The following is a 24,555-nucleotide window of genomic DNA, read 5'->3' as shown; positions in this document are numbered from 1 at the left end:
TCAGAACACTCAACACGATTATGAATGTAACTTATTTGTGCAACTTGTGAATAGCGTATTGAATATTTACCAACTGGTAGAGTTCAGCCCCTCTGAAGTGTGCCAGGCTTGCTCTCGCGTCTTGAGATGACTGCCAGGGCACTGTGCAGCCGGCGTGGCGCTCAGTGTGTGTGTCCCTGTTCTCTCTCCTGCAGGCAAGGCAGTTTTCCCGGCATGAACCAGGGTGGACTCATGGCCTCCAGCTCTCCCTACAGCCAGCCCATGAACAACAGCTCCGGCCTGATGAACACACAGGCACAGCCCTACAGCATGGCTCCTACCATGGTGAACAGCTCCACAGGTACCCGGGCCATGCTGCCTTCTTGTCTCCTCCTCTTAGGCTTCACAGTGAATGTGCCCAAGTGGCCTGAGAAGGGGCATCCCCCAGTGTCGTGGGCTAAGTCCACGCCTCTGCTTTGGAAGACTTGCTTAGTCTGCGACTTGATGTCGATGTTTTTTTATCGTCTGTACACTACACCAATGTGTTTCAAGCATCTGTGGATTGAACTATATATTCTACATTCCCCCTGTCCTTGGGAGTTAGTAGGAGGACTGAAGGGTCCCAGAGCAAGAACTGTCACTTGGCAGTGACACAGGCGAAGATGTAGGCTCTGCACTGCAGGCAGAGGGGTTGCAGGGCCGAGCAAAGGAGCCCGGGTACTTCCTCCTTCCAGGACAGTGCCTGTCCGTGTGTGTGGCAGTTGGCATCTCTGGAGATCTATCTGCAGGTTCTCTAGAGTTCTCTAAGCCCTCTTCTTACAAAATCAGGCCTGCTTAGTACATTGAGGGTTCCTAGCCAGTTGTGAGCATTGTATAAGGCCCTCGAGACACTTCTCAAGATCCAGAGCTTCTCAAAGATGAGTGTTACGTCAGAAATGAGAAACTGGCGCTTGGTTGAATGGTAGCATCCCTTTTGGTAGGATTGGTCCTATGTTTCACACAGGCTTGGTATTCTGATGGAGAGTCCTCCAAAGCTTTGGGACATGTCAGAAACACATTGTGAGCCCTAACTCCTGTGGTCATCAGTTACCACTTACACAGCTTTGCCCATGTTCTCTGTGTCTGGGTGTCCTGGTAAGCTCCCCACCCCCACCCTGCTCTCAGAGCTCCCTGTCACAGGGAACAGTCCAGAGGGGCAGGTGTGTTACCCGCACGAGCAGCGGAGCCTCCCATCTCTAGGGGCTCAGTCTGTAAGTTTAGAAAAACAGACTAAATTGTGAGCCAAAACACGGGGTTTTCGGTACCTGAAATGTCCCTTCCTAGTGTTAGGCAGGTGGTGGTCCATGGGGAAATGAAGTGGGAGATCCAGCAGCCTGCCAGCTGGGAGCTACCTCTCCCTGCAAGCTGCCCAGCCCGTGCTGGGTCTCGGCTGGGACAGCCTATGTCCTGTCTGGCTTCCTGAGATAAAATGACTTCTGAAACTGGAATAAATTTCTATCTACTGTTAGCAATATTCATTTTTCCCTTTTCCTTTAAACCCCAGAGCTCCCAAAATACTAATAGTAAACAGATGGCACACTGCCCTGACTAGGAAGATCTATGTATTCTTAAGAAAGAACCCGTTTTATGGGGATTCATAGAAAGGGTTTCATTTTATTATTCAGATAATTCAGCGATTCATTACTTCATGCAGAGGAAATCTGTTCAGTGAAAGGCCATTTATCCTTACAGCTTTCTGTATAGCATAGTAGTATATTTTTCATGGCATTGTACATTTCAAAGTATTGAATTTTGAATAATTTAAACATTTATCAAATTTTGTTCTACACGTTTATATGATTTTATTTCCACATTATTAAGTCAGATGGTACCTGATAGAAAGTAATCACTCAGAACATCTGAGGAGTATTGACCATCTAGCATTTCTTGTGTCTATTGACAGGTCCATGTGCATCTTTTGTGAGTGTGTTAATCTCTGAGCGGACCAGGAGTGACAGGTGTCGACTCTGCAGCTCCCCCAGAGCTGTGTGCCCCCCTACACAGTGAGAGTGGCTCATTGTCATGGCCACCTCCGTGACTTGGGACCGTGGAGATAAACACCCACGGGTAGCAGCAAGGCATTCCCCCATCGTGGTGCCCTGCGGAGGAAGGAAGGAAGGGAGCAGAGATGTAGGCAGGGCCAGCAGTGGGGTTTTCTGAGATTCTGTTAGCACCCCCTGTATCTAGCATCCCAGCATTCCCTTCACTGAGCCAGTTAGTGCTGTTAGAAGGTGTGCAGCGCGCGCGCGCGCACACACACACACACACACACACATACACACTCCTGTGTAGTGACATTGTCACAGGCCTCAGTGAGCGAATAGTTACTTAAAGGGAGGCACTGTGAGTTAAATGAGGCAGGTATTTCTTCCCTAAGTGCCAGCGGATGTTGGGAGGAATCAGTGGGGATTTTCCCTCGGAAGGAGCAATTTCGGTTCAATGGGATGTTGATGGTCACATCACATTTGGGATTAAAATTTGTTTTTAGCAAATTGGATTAAAAGGCTAGAATCACTTAATATTGTGAGCAACAGTACAAATTATAGGTACACTTGTGTGTACCCTTTTGTAAGACCTGCACTGCAGTTGGGTACATTGATTTGTATTAACATTTATATCACTCCTTACTGCGCTCTTGTCTGCACATGAGGCCTTGCCCTCAAGTGGACGTCTACATTCCAACAAGAAACCCTACTACCCAGAGCTCTGGGTGCCTCTCTAGAAGCCACCCTGTAGAAACCAGGCCTTTCCACTGTGCTGCCCTGTAGGACAGGAGCGCCCATCCACTGCTACAGCCAAACTTCCCCACAGGGAGCCTCGGCCAGCTTCCAGTCCCAAAAGTGAAGTGTCCTGTCACTTTCTGACCTAGACACTGAGTGCCAGCTCTGGTAGCCTTCCCGAAGAAAGGAATTCAGTTGCACTGCCGCAGAACTCCCTGAGGACTGCCCACTGGAAGGTGTCTGTAGCGCCTGTTACAGCTGCAGATCCTGTCCACATTCTGAGGGTGTGACCAGGAGGCGGTATTAGTAATCAACTCCTCGGGTGATCTTCACATGCACAGGCGTGACAGCCACAGATAGGGAGTGTTTTGCACAGTGGTTGCTTGATCGATCACCCTTAGACAAGGAAGGAAGTGGGCAGACCAGGGACGCAGAGGAAAGCGAGCTGAGGGACTCGATACACGGGGACAGCCAGGCTTAAGCTGGAAGACTTAGATGCCAAAGTGCATCAGTGTGCCAGGCCCCTTGGTGTTCCTCCTGGCTGGAGGAAACACTCACCTCCCTGCTGGAGTAAGCCAAGCTCCAGAGGCCAGCACAGAGTCTGTCACCTGGGCACATTATGGAGCCATGCCCACCTCAGCTCACTGGCGTTCCCACAGAAGGCTGTGGTGCGAGGAAGCGTCTGCTGGCCACTGCTGAGAGGGGAATGTTGCCCCCGATCTTTCTGTAGCTCCTACACGTGCTGTATAGACCGTGCTGTGTGTTCCGCCACACATCATATCTTCAAGCAGGCGATGCTTGAGATGCCGGGGCAGGAGGATCACAGTGAGTTTGAGGCTAGCCTGGACCACCTAGTGAGCTCTTTAAGCTAGCCTAGGCTACAGAGAGAGGAAAGCTTCAGAAAATAGCAACAACCAATTCATGAACAAGGTAGGCCTTTGTGTGTTTCAGAATGGCAGACTATCTCTAGAATGTGGGATATTACCAAGAAAGGAAAAGAGCCTTGTGTGCCTCACTGCCTTCTGGGAATGGTTACAACCTTGTAAAGAATGGAGAGAGAAGCTGTGAGGAAGCAGGTTGGCTTCAGCAAGTCCTGTGTTCCCTGAGTTCCTGGGAATGTGTGAATCCACCCACCTTAGGACCTTGACCCTGGTGGCTTTCAGAGGTCTTTTAGCGCTTAAATTCCAGTGGTTGGACCAGAGCTTGTACCTAGAATATATTTACATTTTACATCACTCAGGCAGCCTTTACTGTAGTCTCAGATGCTGTTGAAGCAGATCCCTTGCTATCCCTGGCCATACCCATCCGAACATCACATTCTCGATTCCTGGGAATTGGAGAATCAGCAGTTGATGGAAAGCATCCTGACAGTGATGTGGCCTCTTTCCCGAGGAAAGAGTAAAACATAGTGCCCCCGAGAGGCCACTGCCCTGGAGGGATGGCAGCTGTATGGCTCTGTGCAGTGATTTTTTGAAAGTTTGGTTAAGTCAAACTAAGCATTTCAGTAAAAAGAAAAATAAAATCCACAATAGGAAAGAGTGCAATCATGTAGTAAAAGAAGAATATATGTTGTACTTAGAGAGTGTCACTCTATTCCCCTGTCTCTCAGAATAATAGGGCAGTACAGGTACATTTGCATACCTAGGATGCCCAGTTTAAACTAGATAATAGAGAAGGAAGAAATTTGGGGAGTTTAAATTCCACATATGCTTATATTCATCTGAGTCTGATTATGAAATCAGTGTGAATTACCACTGATGATTGTAGTACAATTGGCTTAGTTCTTTGTGCTTAAAATTATTTTTGTGTACATTAGTGTGTGAAATGCATAAAACATCACTATTCCTACTGCCAAAATAATATCTAGACATAACTTATAAATACTGGCAAAACAGTCAGCTGTCACCTCTGGAGCAGCAGGATTTGGCAGAAGCCACATGTTATGACCTTCCCTCTCTCCGAATCGTGCTGGCTGCGGTTGCTCTGAACAGAGTCTGCAGAAGAGTGGGGGCAGGCAGATAATCATGCACAGGCCCCTTTTCCCCCTGCACTTCTTTTATTTCCTCTTCTTCTAAGTGTCCAGGCTCACTAATTCCCGTCTCACTGGACCCTGCAGAGAAGCCACACGAAAGCAACCACTGCTTTGAACGAGGCGGTCTTCTGCTGTAATATCGCTCAGCTGCTTTTTTTGAGGCTTCACACATTCACAGAAATAACACATTTTTAGCTGATCCCAATAGATTTTTCTCTGCAGCTGCATCACTTGAAAAAGCTTTTTGTTCCAGTTCTTAAAGTCTAAGTATGAAAGTAATTTGAAAAAAAGAAAAACATCTCAATTATGATTTGTGTGTGTTGTGATGACTTTAAGGACTGACTGAGCTGCAAATGGGCTTTGCAAGCCCAGCTAGTGCGCCTGTGGAAACACGGGATTTCAGAGCGCGGTATTGAGTGTGCCGATGTAAACTCCAGGGCACGTGGAGGGGTAGGCTTTTTTGGCAGGACCTGTGGTCTCAACCTGCAGCGATGCTAACGATATTAACAAATTAGCACCACGGAGCTTGCCAGCTAACTCACCAGAGCCTCCTCGTTCTCTCGCTGCTGTAATTAAAACTAATTATTTTCTAAAACATAGTAATGCACGAATATGTGCAGTGATCGTTTGTAGTGGGCGATCTGCGGGGCCTTTAGAAAGCTGGTCTGCTTTTCCTTTTCTGGTGCATAGTGCACCCTGTGTCCTGCCCGCCTGAGCCCATACTTGCCATTGCAGCATCTGAAGCAGGTCCCGTTTATGAAACCCATGTTTCTGTTATCTTGACAGGGAGTGATTGCAGATTGCTGCCTCAGTTTCCCCTTGCTCCTTACACATCTGTTTGCATCTCACTTGCAGCTCCTCTAGCTCAGGGTTATGCAGATGGCTCTACAGTAGGTGTTATGGAAATTCAGCTTGATTCCCTGGATAGCTACACTGATTGCCCTCAGGAGGCTGACTCCTCCCTCAAAAAGAAGCCATTGACCTGAGTATGTCTGTTGGTGTGCACAATGCATGAGTCAGTTGTTCTCTGGACCTCTATCTGGGGCCTCCCTGGAGCTTGGGGCATCTCTCAGCCCGAAGATAGAAAGTGTAGGCTGTGTCAGGAGCTCCTATGGTGTCGCATCGGCTGTAGCGGGTTGGTGACTGCAGGCTCTCTGTCAGCTGACGGGGCAGGAGCCCACTGTAGAGTCTAGGAACCTTCCCCTAAGTCCTCAGCATGGTTCTCCTCCTTTATTGTAGACTAGACCCTGTGAAGTCACCAAGATTTTGCAAACAGATTACTTGCACTGAAGAAACAGAACACCAAGCCCTCTAGAACCTGGGTGGTGGATACACACTGCGGTGGCTTCCAGGGCCTCATGAGCGATTCATACAACTGCCCATTCCTACTTGTGCCAACTCTCTTAAGCTGTGATAAAGAAAAAAATACTATAAATTGGCCTCATTGTTTGGGGGTCTTAGGTATACAGAGTCTGCTTCCTCCACCATGGAAAAGAATTTTAGATATCAGTGTGCTCCAGGAGCCCATGACTCTTTCCCCCCCTTTCTTTCCTTCCTGGGAAGCTTGGGTGCTGGGCGCTTCATGCCATACGTAGTTCATATGAGCAGAAGGGCTGTGGTACATCCCAGGTATAATCCTGACTCTCTCTCCTGTTCTCCATTAGCATCTATGGGTCTTGCAGATATGATGTCTCCCGGCGAATCCAAACTGTCCGTGCCTCTTAAAGCAGACGGGAAAGAAGAAAGTGTGCCCCAGCCCGAGAGCAAGTCAAAGGTACTTCCTCCTCCCTGCATGCGGTGGCCACTGCCTGCAGGGCTGCCTGGCTGTCCTCTGCCTGGTGCTGAGACACTCACGTGTCTTCTCTTCATGGCTTCATGTGCCACATGTCTGTGATCTTTCCTATCCCACCACTCCTCATGGGGTGGATCTGAAAGTTACTAGTTCTTGCAGCATCAAATCACGGTGAGGGGCGGGGGGTGGAGGACAAAACCTACCCAAGAGATGCTGCTGGGGAAAGCAAGGGGTTTATCTCGCCTGGGGTGGATGCCTGCAGCCGGTTTTCTCTGCCTTTAGTTCAGAGGCTCCTGTTTTGGCCCCTCAGCAGCAGCCTACTTATTTTTTTGCTTCCTTGCCTTACTTCATAAATAAGGTGAATGGCTTTTTCTTTCCTCTTGTTTTCTTACTTTCTTGCATAAGGGATATCCCATGCTCAGCATTCCATCTAAGCTTGAATTAAGCATGGTGACTTTGTGGCCTTTCCAGCATCCAGCAAACTGACCAGCCATACTAAGAATTTTTTAGTACTTTGCTATGTGTGTATTTTCATGTGTGTTTGGGCATGTCTTTATGTATACATTTGTCACACACACACACACACACACACACACACACACAGTCTGTTAAACTGGGTGTGACTTTTGTTGTTTTAAATAAAGTTGGCTATACCTTTGTCATTTTTTTCTTATTCCTCTGCCACAGGATAGCTACAGCTCTCAGGGCATTTCTCAGCCTCCGACCCCAGGCAACCTGCCGGTGCCCTCGCCGATGTCCCCCAGCTCTGCCAGCATCTCCTCCTTCCACGGAGATGAGAGCGACAGCATCAGCAGCCCAGGCTGGCCCAAGACCCCATCGAGCCCTGTAAGTGGCCCCGGCTGTTTGTTGGGGTTTGGGGTTTGGGATGGTAGTCAGTTACACTTTAATACTTGCTGGTTTGCTTTATAAGACTCTTCATCGTTAATCCATGAAAAAGCAGAATTTATACATAATTGCATTAGTAACAACAAATCCGTGTGTCGCAGATCTTTCTGGCATTATTAGCAGCTGTTCTGGGGTGAAGACCCACCTCCACGTGGAGTACACTGATGCTTTGGGGCTCAGACTCTTCCCTGGGGTGCATGCTGTGTGTGTGCCGTGGAGGGTTTCTCTAAAACCAGCTGCTGCCATGGACATGGACACTAGTAGCACCAGGAGATAAATGACACGTTTGGCTCTTGGTATAACTTTGTCGTGGGCTATTATATTTAAAACATGATTCCAAAGCTGCTTACATGAAATAAATGAATAAATATTGCAGCTGGGTACAGGGAATCGTAACAGCAGCCCATTTCATTTATAAACTGTTTGTCTGAAAGAGACAAAGTTATACAAATGTTAGTGCATGTGGATTTTTGGACTAAGAATGTGTACCTGCATCAGAGCCACTGAGAGAGACAAGTGGCATTCTGCACAGAATATTGGCTATCTTGAGGTAAGTGTGATGTATAAATGACAGCAACACCATGTACGTACCAGGAAATGCTCTTTTGACCACCAAATTGGGCCTTTATTTCTTCTAAAAAAAATTCATTCTGTACCAATAAAAAAAAGTGATATATTAGAGTAACCTTTTACTTTACATTCATATAGGGAATCAAAAGATCTTTAAAAAAAAAAAACTTAACATGAAATTAGTTGTCAAGAAACTTAATTAACACACTGATCTGTTAAGACAATGTATTAAAGAGCTCAGCTCAGGAAGAGTGAGTTGGAGGGAAGAAGCCCCTGGCTGTGTAGGATCTGGCAATCTAGTCAAAACCCAAAAGGAGGCTGCCATTAATTACCCATCCACTGGCTTAAACATATAGAACCCAGCGTGTTGAAGAGCCGGCAGTGGCTGTAGCAGCATTTGTGAAACTCAGCTATAACCAGCATTTCCCTTTTCAGAGCAAGGGAGGGTGCTCCAGGCATCCCCCTACCTGCAGAAGGGTTTCAGTTTTGAAATACGCAGAGTGAGAAGTGGCCCACTTCCAGCCAGATCAGAGGAAGGGGGAGCCCCCTCCCGTTTTTATGTGCGATGGTGTTGTTAGCTTTGAGTCTCAGAAAACAGCCAATATTGGGTGAGTTGGGGGAGGGGTTGTTTGGTTTTGTTTTTTCAGTAAACCACCCTGGACTTTTCTTCTTCTTCTTTCTCTCTTCCTTTCTCTCTCTCTTTGTAACAGGAAAAAGCATATTAATTAATAATGCTAAATGAGTGGGAAGAATTCAAATACATTTACAAAAACATTTGCATATTGGCTCAGTGGTAGAAAATGGTAATGTTTAAAACTTAAGATAATAATTGAGAATAATTAGTGAAAATGAAGACCTCTAATAGACCGGGAAACATGATGTAACACTCATTATTGGTCATGGAATTACAGCTGATGGTGATAGGTGCTGTGTTCCAGCTTCCTACTCAAGCTGTCCTTATCCAGCGAGGCCTGTGCAAAATCCTTACCCAGAATTCTGCTGGATGTAATGGCACATGCCTATAACCCCAGACCAGGGAGGATAAGGCAGGAGGATCGTGTTTGAATCTAACATGGGCTACATAGCAAGACCCTACCTCAAAAACAAATTCAATTTTATTTCATTAGAAAAGCAAACTAAAGTAAATGACCTCATTTCCTGAGGATTACACTTGAAATTTAGTGTTTTTCTTTTTTTAAATAGTGCCACATATCTCTGTTCATACCATAAATTGTTCTGTGTTTAAAAATCTGTAAGCAAACCTCAGGCTCCAGTACTAAACAAGGACAAGAGAGGCTGTGTTTGCCCAGTGGAACATGCTAGGCTCTTGCTGTGTCCTCTGCTGTGGGATGGGTATCACAGAAGGGGAGTGAGGGAGCGGACCGTGCAGGATCTCACACCATTGTTGCTTCTGATCACTGCAGAGGTATGCGATTCAGGAATGTTGAACTGCTCCTTCTGAGATGCCACTTCAGTTTGTGCTTGAAATTGCTCTTAGTAGTGTCCCCAGTAAAGCTTTGCTAAGAGCAGGCCTGAAGGAGCCGGGCAGAATAGCAGAGCTGCTGTGGTTGCCTTGACAGTGTGCTGTGGACCAACATTGCTTTGTTAGAAAACATTCTAAAATGTAAATAAAGATTTGTCCATACACACACACATATACATAGAACCAAGCATATGGTAAAGACTGCTGAAATGTAAATCTGCCTCAGAGCCTTGAGGAAATGTGCATTTTAGCTTAATTAAACTATATGCAAGGAAAACATTTGTGGCACCATAAGAATATCTTGCTGTAATTTCTCAGCATCGTCCATTCCTTTTTTTTCCCCCTCCCCAATGTTTTCAGAACCAGGGATACACTGTTCACAGCAGAGAAGCAGTTCCAAGTGGCCCTGGGACACCTGCCAAAGATGCTGGGTCTTCCTGAAGGCCTTTCCCACTGTCAAAGGCAGTGTCTCCCAAAGACCATCCTCAGATGGGGACTAGAGAGATGGCTCAGGGGATAAGAACAGTGGCTGCTCTTGCAGAGGACCTGGGTCTAGTCCCCAGCACTCAATGGTGGCTCACAACCATCTGTGACTTCAGTTCCAGATGATCCAGCACCCTCTTCTGATCTCCAAGGGCACTGCACACACATAATACTCATACATGCAGGCAACATACACATAAGATAATATCCGCAGAGGCTCCAGTGTGTAGGAGAGGGAAAGAGCTGTGTTCAGTGGCAGCAGTGAGCATTCGTGTTCTCTGCTGGGCTCTACTGCTGAGCTCTCTAGTTCTCTTCAGACACCGACATCTGCCTTGGACAGTGATTTGGCTCACAAGCAAGCCTGGGGCCAGGGAGGTGTCTGCTGTTGCTCTCTCCGCTGGAGTCTCACCTTGGCCACCGCATTCACGTCACACCTTTTGTCCCGTGCATAGGGCTGCTTGAGTCCGTTGTTACTTCTTACCTGAGCACAGTCAGACTTTTCACACAACTTCTTGTATTCTTAAGCGTTTGTAGACCACATCTCAGACCATTAGTGTGGAGGACACTGTGCCGAGTGCGTGCAGTCACAATCCCCAGGCTTGAGTGTAGGTGGGAGAGCAGCTGTCCAACTGTTCACTGCAGAACAGAGCTTTACACGCTAAACAAGGTACCACGAAGGAGCAATCCAGCATGTGAGGGAGGAAAGCTGAGCCCTGGCGTAGATTAGCCAGCAAGCCTGAGAGATCCTCGCACAGTCCCCTACATACTTCAGCTATGTGAAATGCTTGTACCTGCATGGTAGAGGCATAAACATGCCTGGGGAAGATGCAGTTATCAGTAACTATTATCTGTTATGCCGGAGAGATGGCTTGGTGGTGGGAGGGAGTGCTTGCTGCCCTATAAGGGACCCAGTTTCGGTGCCCAGCACCCACAGCTCATGCTGTGTGGCTCCTACGGACACAACAGACACACACATAATTTAAAAAACACCTTTGGAGAAGCTGCTCATTGCCCTTTCCTAATTATAAGGGAACAGATTGGAGTAACAAAGAAAAGTGACCAAATTAAAATCTGCATATGCAAACTGTACCCGTATTTTAGGTCTGCTGAGGCAGACACTGCTGTGCTCTGGTCCCTAGGGAAGAGCGCACTGTCCTGACATGGAAGCTGGTCCTACCTCCAGGAGCGTGGCAGAGCAGTTCAGGTCTTTGAGGTCCCCTGTAAACAAACGCTTGCCTTACTGCTCTTCTCCTTAAAGCACCCTGGTGGACCTTGCCTCCCGGTTGTTCATGAGGGAACTGTAGTATCCGACTGTAGGGGAGAATGCTTTTTCCCTCATGCTCTTATCTCGTTATTTCATTTTTTAAAAACACTGGGCTAATGTTAGAGTGACCCATCCTGAAAGAAACACAGCTCTCGGCCACCATTTAGCAGGCACCTGCTAATGGCCGTCCTGTTGGCAATAGACAGGCTTTTCTGCAGGGTTACTGGTATGAACACTGTCAACCCTGCTGGCAGTTTCTTCTCTGAGTAAAATGATCTGTGATATTTCTGTAGAAAATAGTTTATGAAATACAGTTCAAAAGCTTATCATTTGGATATTATATATACATGTATACTGGACACACACACACCTTAAGTGTGGTAAATTCTTATCTAAAGTAATTTCTAAATGGCTTGGAGTTTAAGTTCAATGCCAAAGTCACCCCTAAAAGATCACCCTTACTTCCCATTCTGGCCATGTCAGCTCCCCACCCTGCCCTTCATTACTGAGGACTGAATTTAGCACTGAATTTAGGCCTCTTCCTGTATACTGTCACTGAGCTCTACCCTAGTCCTTTCCCTACTTTATTCTTTTCTAATTTGAGACAGGGACTCAATATTAATTGTGCAGTCTAGCCTCAAACTTTGTGATCCTCCTGCCTCAGCCTTCCAAGTAGCTGGGAATACAGGTTTACACCAGCGGGCCCAGATCGCCCATGTATTTCATGTGCAGATTTTATGCCCCAGCAATCGTAAAGCCAAAGGCAGAACATTTTAGGCAGAATGGCCTATAGAGGGGAAGCTGTTACTTGCCGAGCCTGGAGCGTGGTTTCTAGGGCACTGGCCACCCTGTGGTGCTTGTCTAATAACGCCATGTTCACACTGAGAAGCTCAGACACCTTATCTAGGGAGAACTGGCTGCCACATGTCACAGCTTAGGCTGCCCAATGGCTTACAGACTCCAGCAGCGTGGAGGAACACCTGTCCCCTCCTGTCTGTGGTTTCTACCTTCCTGCACACACTACAGCAAGCACCAGCTTCTACCACGTGGTTGTTTCCATAAGGACACATATTAATCATTCTCATTTTGAGAAAAAAGTAGGAATGTATTACTGGGGTTAAGGGGGCTCTATGACATCAGCCATGAGAAATTGGACCACAGGTATTCATTCTCTGGGCCGTCGGTCTTTTATTTTTCAGAAGCATATGAGACTTCATTGGAATCTTGCCTTCTGGGTTTCAATGCTTCTATCAGAGTGTTTTGTGGTTTTTTTTGTTTTTTTGTTTTTGTTTTTTTTAGTTTAGTTGTTTTAAGTGTTAAAATGAAGAGTTTGGGCCCTTTTATTTAAAGTCAAATATGTTATTTAAGAAAATGTATAATTTGTGCCTGAACTAGCAGCCTTCATTCCTAGCTGTTATATGATAGCCGTGGTTTTTAAATATATGTTCTTGTGCTTACCAGTTCTCTGCTCTTTCCTCACCTCCTCCCGCTGCCCCATCCCTGCCCCTCGTGCCCACACCACACGCTTTTGACACTAGAAGTCCAGCTCATCTTCCACCACTGGGGAGAAGATCACGAAAGTGTATGAGCTGGGAAACGAGCCGGAGCGGAAGCTGTGGGTGGACCGCTACCTGACGTTCATGGAGGAGAGGGGCTCCCCGGTGTCCAGTCTTCCCGCCGTGGGCAAGAAGCCCCTGGACCTGTTCCGACTCTATGTCTGCGTCAAAGAGATCGGAGGTTTGGCGCAGGTGAGCAGCGTGGGTAAGGGCAAGTGTTGCAGACAGGCCTTTGGATGAAAGGCTCAGTTCAGGACGCTGCGTTTTGTTTCAGGTCTTCTTTCACAGAGGAAAAGCTAAGCCTTTGGGCAGGTCACCTCCCTAGGACTCTGTGGTGGCCAGAGAGGGCTATGACTCCTGAGTCTCCTACCCACTTGTGTGGCCTGAGTTTCCTCATCTATTCCAGATTGCTAGCTTTTTTACCCAGCAGCTCTAGAATTCTCTGGAATCTGCTACAGATTCATGGTAGATACTCCAGAAGTGATTTAGACATGACTGAATTCATTATGTAGGTCAGATAAAAATCAAATTCACTATTATAAATTCAGACTGAGTATAGTGGGGAACAGCTGTAATTCCATACTTGTGAGGTGGAGGCAGGAGGATCAGGAGTTCAAGGCCAGCTTCAGCTATGTGAGACCCTGTCTCCATAGAAAACAGAAGGAGAAATTGAGTCATAATGGTAAAACTATGCCCCAGCTCCTGGATAGCTACAGGACTAGTATTCTAGTAGCCCACAGGGCCAGGACACTGGGTGGGCAGGAGACATACCCAGGTACAGAATTCAGGGTGGTTCTCATCTCTCTGTGCACATACTCACCAATACTTGTTGACTGTCAGGGTAGGTGTCCCCTAAATCTCGTGTCCTCAGCACCCCCACTGTGTTCACCCCATTACTTTTGGTGAGGTGTCTGGTTGGAGTGGATGCGTACTGTCATGAGAACAGCTGGAGTACTAGCTCGTGACATAGCACGTCACCTCACCTTGACCTTTATCTGTGTTACTCACAAGGCACGGTTCACTAGCCCCGAGAATAGAGGAGGAAACTCCTGTGTAATGAAATCAGTTGCAATAGTGTCATGGCCCGGGCCTGCTGGTGGGTAAGTGGCAGAACCAGGCCTGTCTGATGGCAAACAGCTGTTTCCATCGCTCCCACTGTGAATGGGAATGCCCCATGGAGTTCCTACAGACTGACCATCAGATCGCCACCCTAGCTCAGTGCCCTGGAGCTAGCTGGCTGGGTCCCCGCAGTCTAGGCAGTTGGAATGGGGCAACCAACACCCCATCCAGGTAGCCCCTCATCCCCAGGTGTCACTGAGGTTTCCATGTCTCAGTTCTGTGCTTCTGGGAGTTACAGGACAGATCTTTGTTGTTGGCCTCTCTTCAGGTGCCTGCCCCTTACAGTACTGAGGCCTATGACCAGGTCCCTTAGAACTTACCATAACCCATGCTAAGTTACATGTCACAGCCCACATCCCATGTGCTGGGTGGACCACCTCTCCTCCCTCTCTCTGCACCCCTGCCCCTCCCATTCTGCCCTGTCTCCCCCAGGCTAGACTCTAAAAGAACAACTAGAATCCACTTACCGGGTGGCGTGTGCAGCTCTGCTGGCATAGCTCATGCATGGCTGGGACACTCGGGAGGCAGTGTGTGCAGCTGGGACACTCAGGAGGCAGTGTGTGCAGCTGGGGACACTCGGGAGGCAGTGTGTGCAGCTGGGGACACTCGGGAGGCAGTGTGTGCAGCTGGGGACACTCGGGAGGCAGTGTGTGCAGCTGGGGACACTCGGGAGGCAGTGTGTGCAGCTGGGGACACTCGGGAGGCAGTGTGTGCAGCTGGGGACACTCGGGAGGCAGTGTGTGCAGCTGGGGACACTCGGCAGGCAGTGCTGCTAGCATCATGCTGCTTTGCAGCAAGCGTGTGAGCAGGTGCTGTGCCCTGACAGCTAAGCCTAGCCCTCCAATGGACCAAGCAGCAAAGTTGCAGCCTGAATCAGCCGTGGCCTGTTGTTGGTGCTCTTCTGTTAAGTGCTGAAAGAGGCATTTCCCAGAGCCATCAGGCCGTGTTTATTATGACTATTGGAGTACTAAGTAAATGGATGTAGGGAGCCTTGTGCTAAAGTTTGGATCCACATATTCATTATTTCATGACCATTGCCAGCTACTCAACGTCACACACATCAAAAAGCACAAGCCGCCGCCTTCCGAGTTATTTGTGTGTCTTCATGTTTCATTCATAACGATCGTTTCATAACCCGTTCCTGGGTAGGAATGAAAAAGTTGAAACAATGCCCCATCTCTCTCTCTCTCTCTGTATGTATGTCTCTCTCTGTCTCTCTTTGTCTGTCTGTCTCTCTCTCTCTCTCTCACACGCACACGCACACTCACTCACTCACCTTCTCTTGGAGTGCTGATGTCTTGACCCTCAGGTAGGAAGCCCTGTAGGATACACACAACCTGTGCCCCAGACACTAAGCTGCTGGCCAACACTCCAGCTGGGGAGCAGTAATGCTGCTCTGGACACGCCCTGTGTCCATCCCACAAGGAGCCTCAGTGGGTGAGAGCTTAATGGAAGCATGCAGCCAGGGTCACAGGTGCACACTCTGGTGGCTGTTGGAAGGGAACATTATTTTTTCATGTAAGTACAATGCTGTTATTATGTTAGTGGTAGGTGCCCTCTTAGAGATTAGGTGGGGATAGGTGCGTGTGTGGTGGGGGCCGGGGTCTCCATTCATCCTGGGGCTCAGAAATCCAAAACTCTTATACAAGTCTCTGGGAGACAGAGCAGGCAGAAGACCCCAGCAAGTGGGCTTTTATGTAGCCAGCAGCAGGTTCCTTAATGGTTTTATAACTGTAATGCTGTCTGTGTGCTGCTGAGTGGGAGTGATGAGCATTGGTTAAAAGAGGCAAATGAAAAAAGTAAGCCAGGACATTAAGTGCGTGTTTGTCTCCTGGCTTTAAACAAGCCACTCTGCTGCAAACCAATGATCCTGCCCTTTTTTCTTTTTTTTTTTTTTTTTTTTTTTTTTTTTTGGCTAGGTTAATAAAAACAAGAAGTGGCGCGAGCTGGCAACCAACTTAAATGTTGGCACTTCAAGCAGCGCGGCCAGCTCCCTGAAGAAGCAGTATATTCAGTACCTGTTCGCCTTTGAGTGCAAAATTGAGCGTGGGGAGGAGCCCCCGCCAGAAGTCTTCAGCACAGGGGACGCAAAGAAACAGCCCAAGCTGCAGCCGCCATCTCCTGGTAAGTGACAGCGCTACAGTTCAGGGCAGCTGGCTGAGCCAGACTCCAGACCTGGGAGAGTGACCGACCTCCTCAGCAGTGCTTCCAAGAAGAGAGAGATGTGGATGCCGCCCCGCATGTCAGACTTAGAAGGCAGCACTCCTTGCCTTTCCTCCTCTCATGAGAGTGGACTTTAGAATCCTGAGCCATACACCTTTGTTTCTAATACAAGGATTTAAAAACATCCCATCCACTTCCAGAGTAAACGCCCACATGAACCCAGTCTAGTGTTTCACAGCCCCAGTGCTGCCCCCTTCAGGCCAATGGCTGGCTCGCACTACCTCTCCTGTCTGGGTCACTCCAGTTTGTACTTTTTAAAAATATGAGATTGGACTTAGTTTCTGCTGTTTCCTGTCCAGCAAGTTCTCACCTGAAGGGAATCCCTCCAGTGCCGTAGAAAAGGCCCTTACGTGCCGTCATGAGGCCGTTCCTTCTTGCCCCTCCACCCATGCTGTTGGAAACGGGTCCCATCAGCTCTCCATCTGGCCTTTGTCCCCCATTAGCTGTCAAGTGTGAAATTACCAGACACTGTGAGCTGGTAACTCCCTCGTTAGAGCCAGGAAGACATTGGCCTCCTGCTTAGTTGTGAGTGGCAGCCTCACTCAGGAAAATCCCACCATTCCTGGTTTCTAGTCACTGGTCATCACAGGATCACATTCAAGCCTAGTTACCCTTCAGCACTTGGTGGCATTATTGCAGTTGCCGTTCAAGGTAGAGACTGCGCACTGACCCATCACATGGCCGGTTCTGAAGCTAGCCCATGTTTCCTGAGCGTGTACAGTGTGCCAGGCAACTTCTGTATACGTGTCGTTTTATCTTTGCGTCGGCCCTGGATGCAGGAGCAATTTAAATGTCCCTGGGACAGTAAAGGCAGATGAAGTCTTAGACCCCAAAGCCACACGGTGAGGGTGCAAGAGGCGTGTTTGAGATATTTAGCCATGTGGTGTTCACTGAACCCACCAGATACCTCGGCCTAGATGGAAGTGCCTTTGAGATAGGCCTGGTGTTTACATCTAGAGGCCAGAGGAAGAATGCTGTTCACTTCTCATGATTCTCTGGCCCCTGTCAGCCTTGCAAAGCTGCTGCTACTCTTGGCAGCCAAGAGGTCTCAGATAAATACAGCCAGCCATGCTCTGCTCTGACCATCCCTGGAGGAGGTCTGCCAGTTGGAAAAACCCTCCCCTCCAGCCTCACCCTTTCTGATCCCGAACTCTCACCATTCAGGGTGTACCTGAGCACTGGATAATCTAATTTTAAAAACCACACAGCGTTACATTCAGTTCCCGGAATGAAAGAGACTGCCCATGAACAGCTCTGAAACTATTTTTCCAAAATAAAACCCCAGTGGGGTGCAGGGTCCAGAGCAGTAATGTCTGCAAAGATCTAAAGATGCATTTTATTTGTCAGGAAAGAACTTGTGTCCCTGAATGGCCCACACTTGTGTGTGGAGAATAGCTCTCCCAGCATGCCTCAGCCTCAGTACAGGAAGCCCTGCCGAGGTACAGATCCTGCGGAAAGTGGAGGCCTGTTCCCTTAACAGCCGGCGCTTTCCTTTCCCCGGTTCAGAACCACTGCTTTTATGGCAGCGCATCATTTCAACCGCACAAAGGAGCATGGTTGCCCATGCACTTCTTGGTCCAGATGAAGGCATGGTCCTGCCATGGTGTGGGGAAAGTAGAAGCAAGGCTTCCTGGTATTGCCTGTAAAGTCGGTGTCCATCCCAGAGAACGCATGTGCTGTGCTCCAGAGCGCAGAACCTGTCTGGAGGGCAGTCATCACCAGGATCCCTGTAGCCCGTAGCCAGCTTTGTGTGACAGCTCTGCATGCATGGCCTCCCTAACTCCAAGACCCTTGTGGAGACGGTTGAAGAAAACTATTCCTGCTGTGCCGAGATGTTTTCCTGACCTCTTTTAACATGTGGTTTTTAAAGCTAGTTGTCAGCTAAAAGTTCTGTGCCAGCACATCCAGGCAAACCAAACCCAACCAAAAGATTTCTAATGGCTGTTCTAATTTGTTCTCCCAGCCTTCACCCAGTCAAGAGTTCCTAAATCATGTGTCTGTGTTCTCAGAGGATTCCAAAGTGTGAGTCTGGCCAGTTTTGATTGGCTGCGGCTTTATTAATCTAAAGTCGAGTCAGTCGGGCCTCGGAGGCTCGTCGCCTTCACCCCTGCAGCTGCAGTCGCCTTCACCCCTGCAGCTGCATCCTGCAGATAGACACTCTGCAGACAGATGCACCCGGGAGCTCCGCCGGGGCCTTGGCATCCAGTCTGCATCTCTAAGGTGCCCGTGGGATCCTTACCCTGAACTTCCCCAAGTTGGTGGAGAAGTTTAGTCAACAGCAGACGGCCCCAGGATTTGGGGAAATGGAGCTGAGGAGTGGGGCAGGCAGAGACAAGGGAGCGCAGGCCATTCAGATAGTAAGTTTGTAACCAAAACCGATCCGTCTTGGCTGGCAGGTGGCTGACTGCATTTCTATTATTAGCTGACAAGTGATGTCACAAAATCTGTCATGGTTCCAACTAGGGAATCCTCAGAGGCAGATAAATGAGAAAGGGGCCGCAGTAACAAAGGTGCCCTCTGGGTGACCTCTAGTCCCTAGACCTGGGACACATCAGCTGCTCTCCTCACACTGTTCCCCACACCCCTCCCACCAGAACTGGGGCACCGGGTTCATGCTGTGTAAATTATCTTCCCAGCCAGGAGCCTGGCAGCTCCCCCTCTGAAGTGTGTGAATGTACTTAACCTTCAGTAACCTTTCCATTGTTTACTTTAGAGTATACATTTGTAGCTTCTGGCAAAAGGTAGGGATATCCTAGAGAGCCAGCCAGCCTCCTCTGCTAATGGAGTTGTAAGAGGGAGTATTCTTTTTTTTTTTTCCTGAAAGGAAAGGAAAAACACTGGCAAGAAAATTTTTCCATTGTTTTATTAGCTATGAATGTGAATGCTCTGTAAATAAGGGTCATTCTAACATCACAGCAGGCTGTGAGCCATATTTCCAAGGAAAGTGACCCAAAACAGATCCTTTCTCCACAGTTCTGGGCATTGACAGGGTTGGTAGACTGTCGGTGTTTGTGAAGCCTCCTTGCTCACTCAGGGCAGACTGCCTTCTGAATACAAGTTTCCAGTGTTTGTTAGTTAGCTTTTCTACCTCCATGAGGAGGTGAAGCCATCCCTAAGTCTTCTTGAGCTCCACATACACAGTGGGTATACACAGGCCACATACACAGGCCACAGGGCCACATACACAGGGCCACGGGCTGGGCAGCCCCCACCTGACAGACAACACTCGTTTCTAAGAACACCCTTGCTAAGAACAAGCTGTCACGTCCAAAGGAAACTCCAATCCCCAAACTCCAAAAGGCAGTCCATATATCCAGAAGTGAGCTCAAGCTGGACCGTAGGATGTCAGGTGGATAGATAAAAGCCACATTCCTCCGGAACTTGTGAAACTGGTCCCCGTCTGCCAAAAGGAGTCATTTCCGGTACCTCTGCCGGAAAGGACAAATGGCTGCCTGTTGTTGCACATCAGAGCACATGAGGGGCCTCCAGCTCCCTCAGTATCACAAATACCTGTTAGACATTTCAAAGTCCATGCTCGCATGCTGCCTCCTAGGGTCCCTCTTGTTCTCTTTATAAAGTACCCCCCCCCCCATGTTCTCACTATGCTCTCTATTCTCTATCCCCTGCTATTCTCCCCTTTCACAGATATTTTTGGCCATGTCCAGTGTGCTGGTCATGTCCAGTCTACTTCCGCCTCTGCTCTTCCAGATACCTGTCTGTTCTCTCTCTCATATCTACAAAACAACCTTAACCATATCATGGAGAGGTCGCGTGAGCATTTTGGTTTTTTTTCTGTGTCTCTTGTATACATAAGTGATGCCCACCTTTCCCATTTCTGACCTCTTCATTAAGTAATGACCTGGGACTTGTTGACAGTCTGAAGTAAAACAAGGACTGGAGTGAGGCTTGAACCCCCTCCACAGGAGAGCAAGTGTTGTTTCCCATATACTGGCAGTCTGCAGTGCTCACAGTCTCAGGTAGTTGTGCAGATCCCTTAAGGGTGGGGTTGTGTGGCCCTTCAGTTTGCTACTCTGTGTCCACCTGTCCAAAAGAGCCCAAATGCATCAGGCACAGATTCACCCAGTCCGTTCCTGCCTAATCAGTGCATTGAACCCATGTCTATCTATTGAACATCTAGCATACTAAAGACGGCGATAGATGATAAGGTAGGAGCTCTTGAAATATTTGTGTAAGGCAAGGTTAATTAATAATCCCGCTTGAGTTTTGAAAGGGACTCACTTCTGAGCACTATTATTCTGAATAATTGTGGTTGAAGCCGTCGCAGAATTCCGACAGCAGTGTGGAAGAGCTACAAGCCGGCATGATGTATATTTGTAATAACAAATCTGAGTTACAGTTCAAATGATAGTGTTTTTAATGATAGAGCATAGATGTCCAATTGTTGAAAAGATATTAAAATAATGTAAGGTGCCTTGTTAACCTACAGAACCACTTTCCAGCGGCAGACATTCCCCGCTGCTGAAGAACCCATGTTCTGAAGCGCAGCATTACAGACCATCAAACTGATGTGCCAAAATTCTCATCCATTTCTTCTTTATTTACATTTAGAGTATCTCCAACAACGCTGAGTTAAACAGTTTTCTCCCTAAAGCCTTGTTTTTTCTTAGACTCTTTTCCCTGGGATAATACCCCAGGAAGCAATTACCAGTCAAACATATAGCTATATTTTATGGCTCACAAATGAAGTATGTTTCTAAATCGTTTATTCAAAAATACTCCTTTACTGGGTGATGAGGTTAGAACTCAGGGTACAGCACTTGCCTCACGTGTGAGGCCGTCTTCCCTCCTTAGTGTACGCATGCTCACGCTCCCTCTCCCTCCCACGCCCCTCCCTCTCTCGCTCTGTCCCTTTCTTCACACAATGTTTTAGTGACTGATTTTTACTACACTTTTGCTGTTTCCAGTAAAGTCTTACTTCTAATCCTCTCATACACGTGACTGTCAGCAATTCCCTTCCTCAATAACCCCGGCTTCTCCCTCTTTCCCTGGCCGCTAGCTAACTCCGGATCCTTACAAGGCCCACAGACTCCACAGTCAACCGGCAGCAATTCAATGACAGAAGTTCCCGGGGACCTGAAGCCACCGACCCCAGCATCTACCCCTCATGGACAGATGACCCCCATGCAAAGTGGAAGGTATGTTCCGAGGACTCTGAGATGTGGAGTCAAGCTTTGCTTTGTTTTTGGAGCAAACTTATTAGAAAAAAAATGTTCTTCCCTGATTAGATCTTAAATGTTTTTTGCTACTAGTTTAGCATGTAATTTATTTGCAGTGGTTTTGCATTTACCATTTTGGAGTGGTTTATTTCTTGAGCTCAGTGTGTATAGATAATGCTGCAGTGTCGTTCAGTTTTCATCTTCTGCCTCTTTCAGAAGCAGTACAATCAGTGTGCACGACCCATTCTCAGATGTGGGTGATTCATCCTACCCCAAACGGAACTCTATGACTCCAAATGCACCGTACCAGCAAGGCATGAGCATGCCAGACATGATGGGCCGGATGCCCTATGAGCCCAACAAGGACCCCTTCAGTGGAATGAGAAAAGGTAGGTAGAACGGAGTTTCTGCATGGGCATGGTCCAGAAGGCTTTCTTCTCTCCACCACCTCACAACTGTTCACCCATTCATTTGGGACAGTTCTGAGCACCTGCCGTTCAGCAACTCAGCCTCATTTCCCTGCTTAAGCTCTAGCCGTAGGAAAACATAGCTTCTGTGTGTCTCACTTGCCTCATCTAGAAATGACGGAAACAGTAGAGCCTGCTCCAGGTGTGCTTAAGGATTAAGTCTGTGCACAGGAAGCCAGCAGAAGAATGATGGACACCTGTGATCAGGAAGTGGCTGTTGTCCAGCATCATCAGCATTGTGTTAACTTGTGCTGGGTGCTCCGTAGAGATTCTTACGTAGTTCTTCAAGGACTTAACAGACTTAGGAGGGAACAAAACCAGAGGCCATGACTGATGGAAGACAGCCAGTGTGCAGAAAGGCGTGGAAATGGCAGTGGTGGTGTAGGAATGCATTGGTGGAAAGCAAGGTCCTCAGATTGGTGTCACCCGGAAAGACGTGGGGTGTCAGCTCTCCACTGAGACCTCAGCAGGAGGTCACTGGGCCTGTTTAAGAAAGGGCACACAGGCTGAAGGCCTCAGCTGCCAGGGGCCAGGGCCCTTCAACTGACTGGCACATTCCTGAGTTTGAGGTTTTCATCAGCTGAGAGATGTTACTAGGGGAAAAGGCATGATTCATTTTTTTTTTTTAAGTAAGTATGAGAGTAACTGGTAGTCTCCAGGCATGCTTTGAAAGAGATAAGAAGAGCCCCATGGGGCATTGGGGACAGTTGAGCCAGAGATGGCAGGTAGGAGTCAGAATCAAGCAGTGGAGAAAAGCCTTCTGCGGCTTTGAGGGGTGGTGAATGAGTGGGGGGGCGGGGGGACTCTGACTGGTTGGAGAAGGGCCAGTGGAGCAGGAAAGAAACTCACTGTCTTGAGCAGCGGTGGAGGGGGCAGTTCGCAGGCTGTGTGTCTGGAGCTAGGCTGAGGCTGCTCTTGCAGCAGTGGGACCTGTGAGCTCAGGAAGTGCAGGAGTGTCAGGGACACCAGAAACACTAGGGTTGGATCTTAACACCGGCCAGCCCCAAGGAGTCCAAGCCAAGGTGGTGCATGCCAGCATCAGGTAGGAGCCTGGCAGATTTATTTTTGGCATTCACCCAAATGCAGTTAGGTCCTGTCAAATTAAACCCTATGAGTATTTTTTAAATACTGAAGAAATTGTGAAGATGTTTTTGTGGCAGTCGTTATTCTGGGATCTGGTAAAGAATAGTAACTGTGTCATACTTAGATGTTGGGATACATGAGGTGTTTTTTTTTTTTCTTTTTGAAATAGAGTCTCACTATGTACCCCTGGCTGACCTGGAACACTATATAGACCAGACTGGCCTCAAACTCACAGAGATCCACCTGCCTCTGCCTCCCCAAGTGCTTGAATTAAAGACATGCGCCACCACCCCTGCCGTGAGTTTCATCATACCCATTAGTGGAGAGATGCATAAATCCCCATCTTGCTTTGATGAATATTATGGACTATAAAAATATAACAGAAGAATCTCACATTTTTTAGCATTGGGTGTATACTAGTAAGCAAATGAGATTTACAGTATTTCAAACATATTTCAAGTAGCAGTTATGTAAAGCAAGATACACTGTAATTTTTCCTTTCATGAGTCTTGAGACTACTTCTAAGTAAAGGTTTGCAGAACATATGATAAGTGCAGTAACCTTGAGAGCCAAAAGCCTGTTAGAAGTAGCTGGGGTTTAGTGGTGTGAGAGTGCTTCTGGGTCCATAGCCCACCTTTAGACTCTGAAAATATAACAGTAACATGGAAAATTAATCAGTAGTGTTTGGGATGGGACCTCAGAATCTCCTGAATGCCAGATCTGCGCCCTGCCATATGACAGCTGCAGGGTCCCCTCCTTCCTTCATACCTACATCTCTATTATAGGAAGGAGCTTTCTGCACAAGCAGGAGGACCTGAATTTGGATCTCCAGTGTTCACATAAAAGCTGGATGTAGTGGATATACCCACAGCTCCAGTGCCCTGGGGTGGAGGCGGGAGGATCCCCAGACATTGCTGGACACCCTGTCTAGCCAGGTTTGTGAGCCCCAAATTCAATAAGAAAGACCTCCTCTGAAGAATAAGATGGAGCACAGAGGCAGACAACACCACGTGGCTTTTCCGTGTGCACCTGTGTGTACGCACACAGCACAGAATGGATGTGGGCAGTTATGGGAGCAGGTGGAGAGCTGTGCTGCTGGAGAGACAATGTGTCTTCACCAGTCATGTCGATCATAGATAAATAGCACAATTCTTGTATATTTCAGCTCACCTACTGCCTCATAGCATTGGAGCATTTATTACCAAAATAAAGGAGAAACAGTCCACAGAAAAACTTTTCTTCCAGCTCTGATGTGTTGTAAATAAAATTTTCTATTCTTCAGTTTTCCTTATTCTGCAACTCAGACCAATTTGGTCAGTGAAACCACTGTTAGTGATGTCGGTGTGGTTGGCCTGTGGTGGGCAGAGTCAGCCTGGTCTGAGAACCCTAAACTTGTGGATCCGGCCTTGCCTGCTCACCACCTGCCTCCAACCTACTTGTTCCTTTCTCTCTCTGAAGCTCTGACCATGGTACCCAGTGTACTTGAGTATCTGTTGAACCCATAAACATAGCTGTGTTTAGTCTTTAACTAGACTCTGGTGCTTAGCCCTGGATGGGCCATTTCCTCCCATTTTGCTCATACAAAACACTGGTGATTTTTTAAATAAACTGTTTCTGTGATTGTAGCAGTGTTTCCATGAGATGAGTTGCTAGAAGAGTTAT

At 47.8% G+C, this 24,555-nt stretch overlaps 1 protein-coding gene across 5 annotated transcripts in view; it reads left to right on the top strand.

Annotated features, from left to right (window-relative positions):
- Positions 1-24,555, top strand: part of Arid1b (AT-rich interaction domain 1B) — a 380,162-nt gene that overhangs the window by 340,722 nt on the left and 14,885 nt on the right. For 3 of the 5 annotated variants that reach the window (XM_052750910.1, XM_052750905.1, XM_052750908.1), the window contains 7 exons: positions 195-340; positions 6,435-6,544; positions 7,250-7,408; positions 12,807-13,016; positions 15,863-16,067; positions 21,184-21,322; positions 21,560-21,732. In XM_052750910.1, coding sequence (XP_052606870.1) covers positions 195-340; positions 6,435-6,544; positions 7,250-7,408; positions 12,807-13,016; positions 15,863-16,067; positions 21,184-21,322; positions 21,560-21,732 — 1,142 coding nt within the window. The remainder of the gene's footprint in view (positions 1-194; positions 341-6,434; positions 6,545-7,249; positions 7,409-12,806; positions 13,017-15,862; positions 16,068-21,183; positions 21,323-21,559; positions 21,733-24,555) is intronic. The other 2 variants (XM_052750907.1, XM_052750906.1) reach the window with 2 other exon arrangements.

This window comes from Peromyscus californicus, unplaced genomic scaffold (genome assembly GCF_007827085.1).
Source record: "Peromyscus californicus insignis strain IS unplaced genomic scaffold, ASM782708v3 Scaffold_22__1_contigs__length_63687245, whole genome shotgun sequence".
NCBI classification, from domain to species: Eukaryota; Metazoa; Chordata; class Mammalia; order Rodentia; family Cricetidae; genus Peromyscus; species Peromyscus californicus.
Note: the sequence above shows the minus strand (reverse complement) of the source record. Positions and strands in the feature narration are given on the sequence as shown.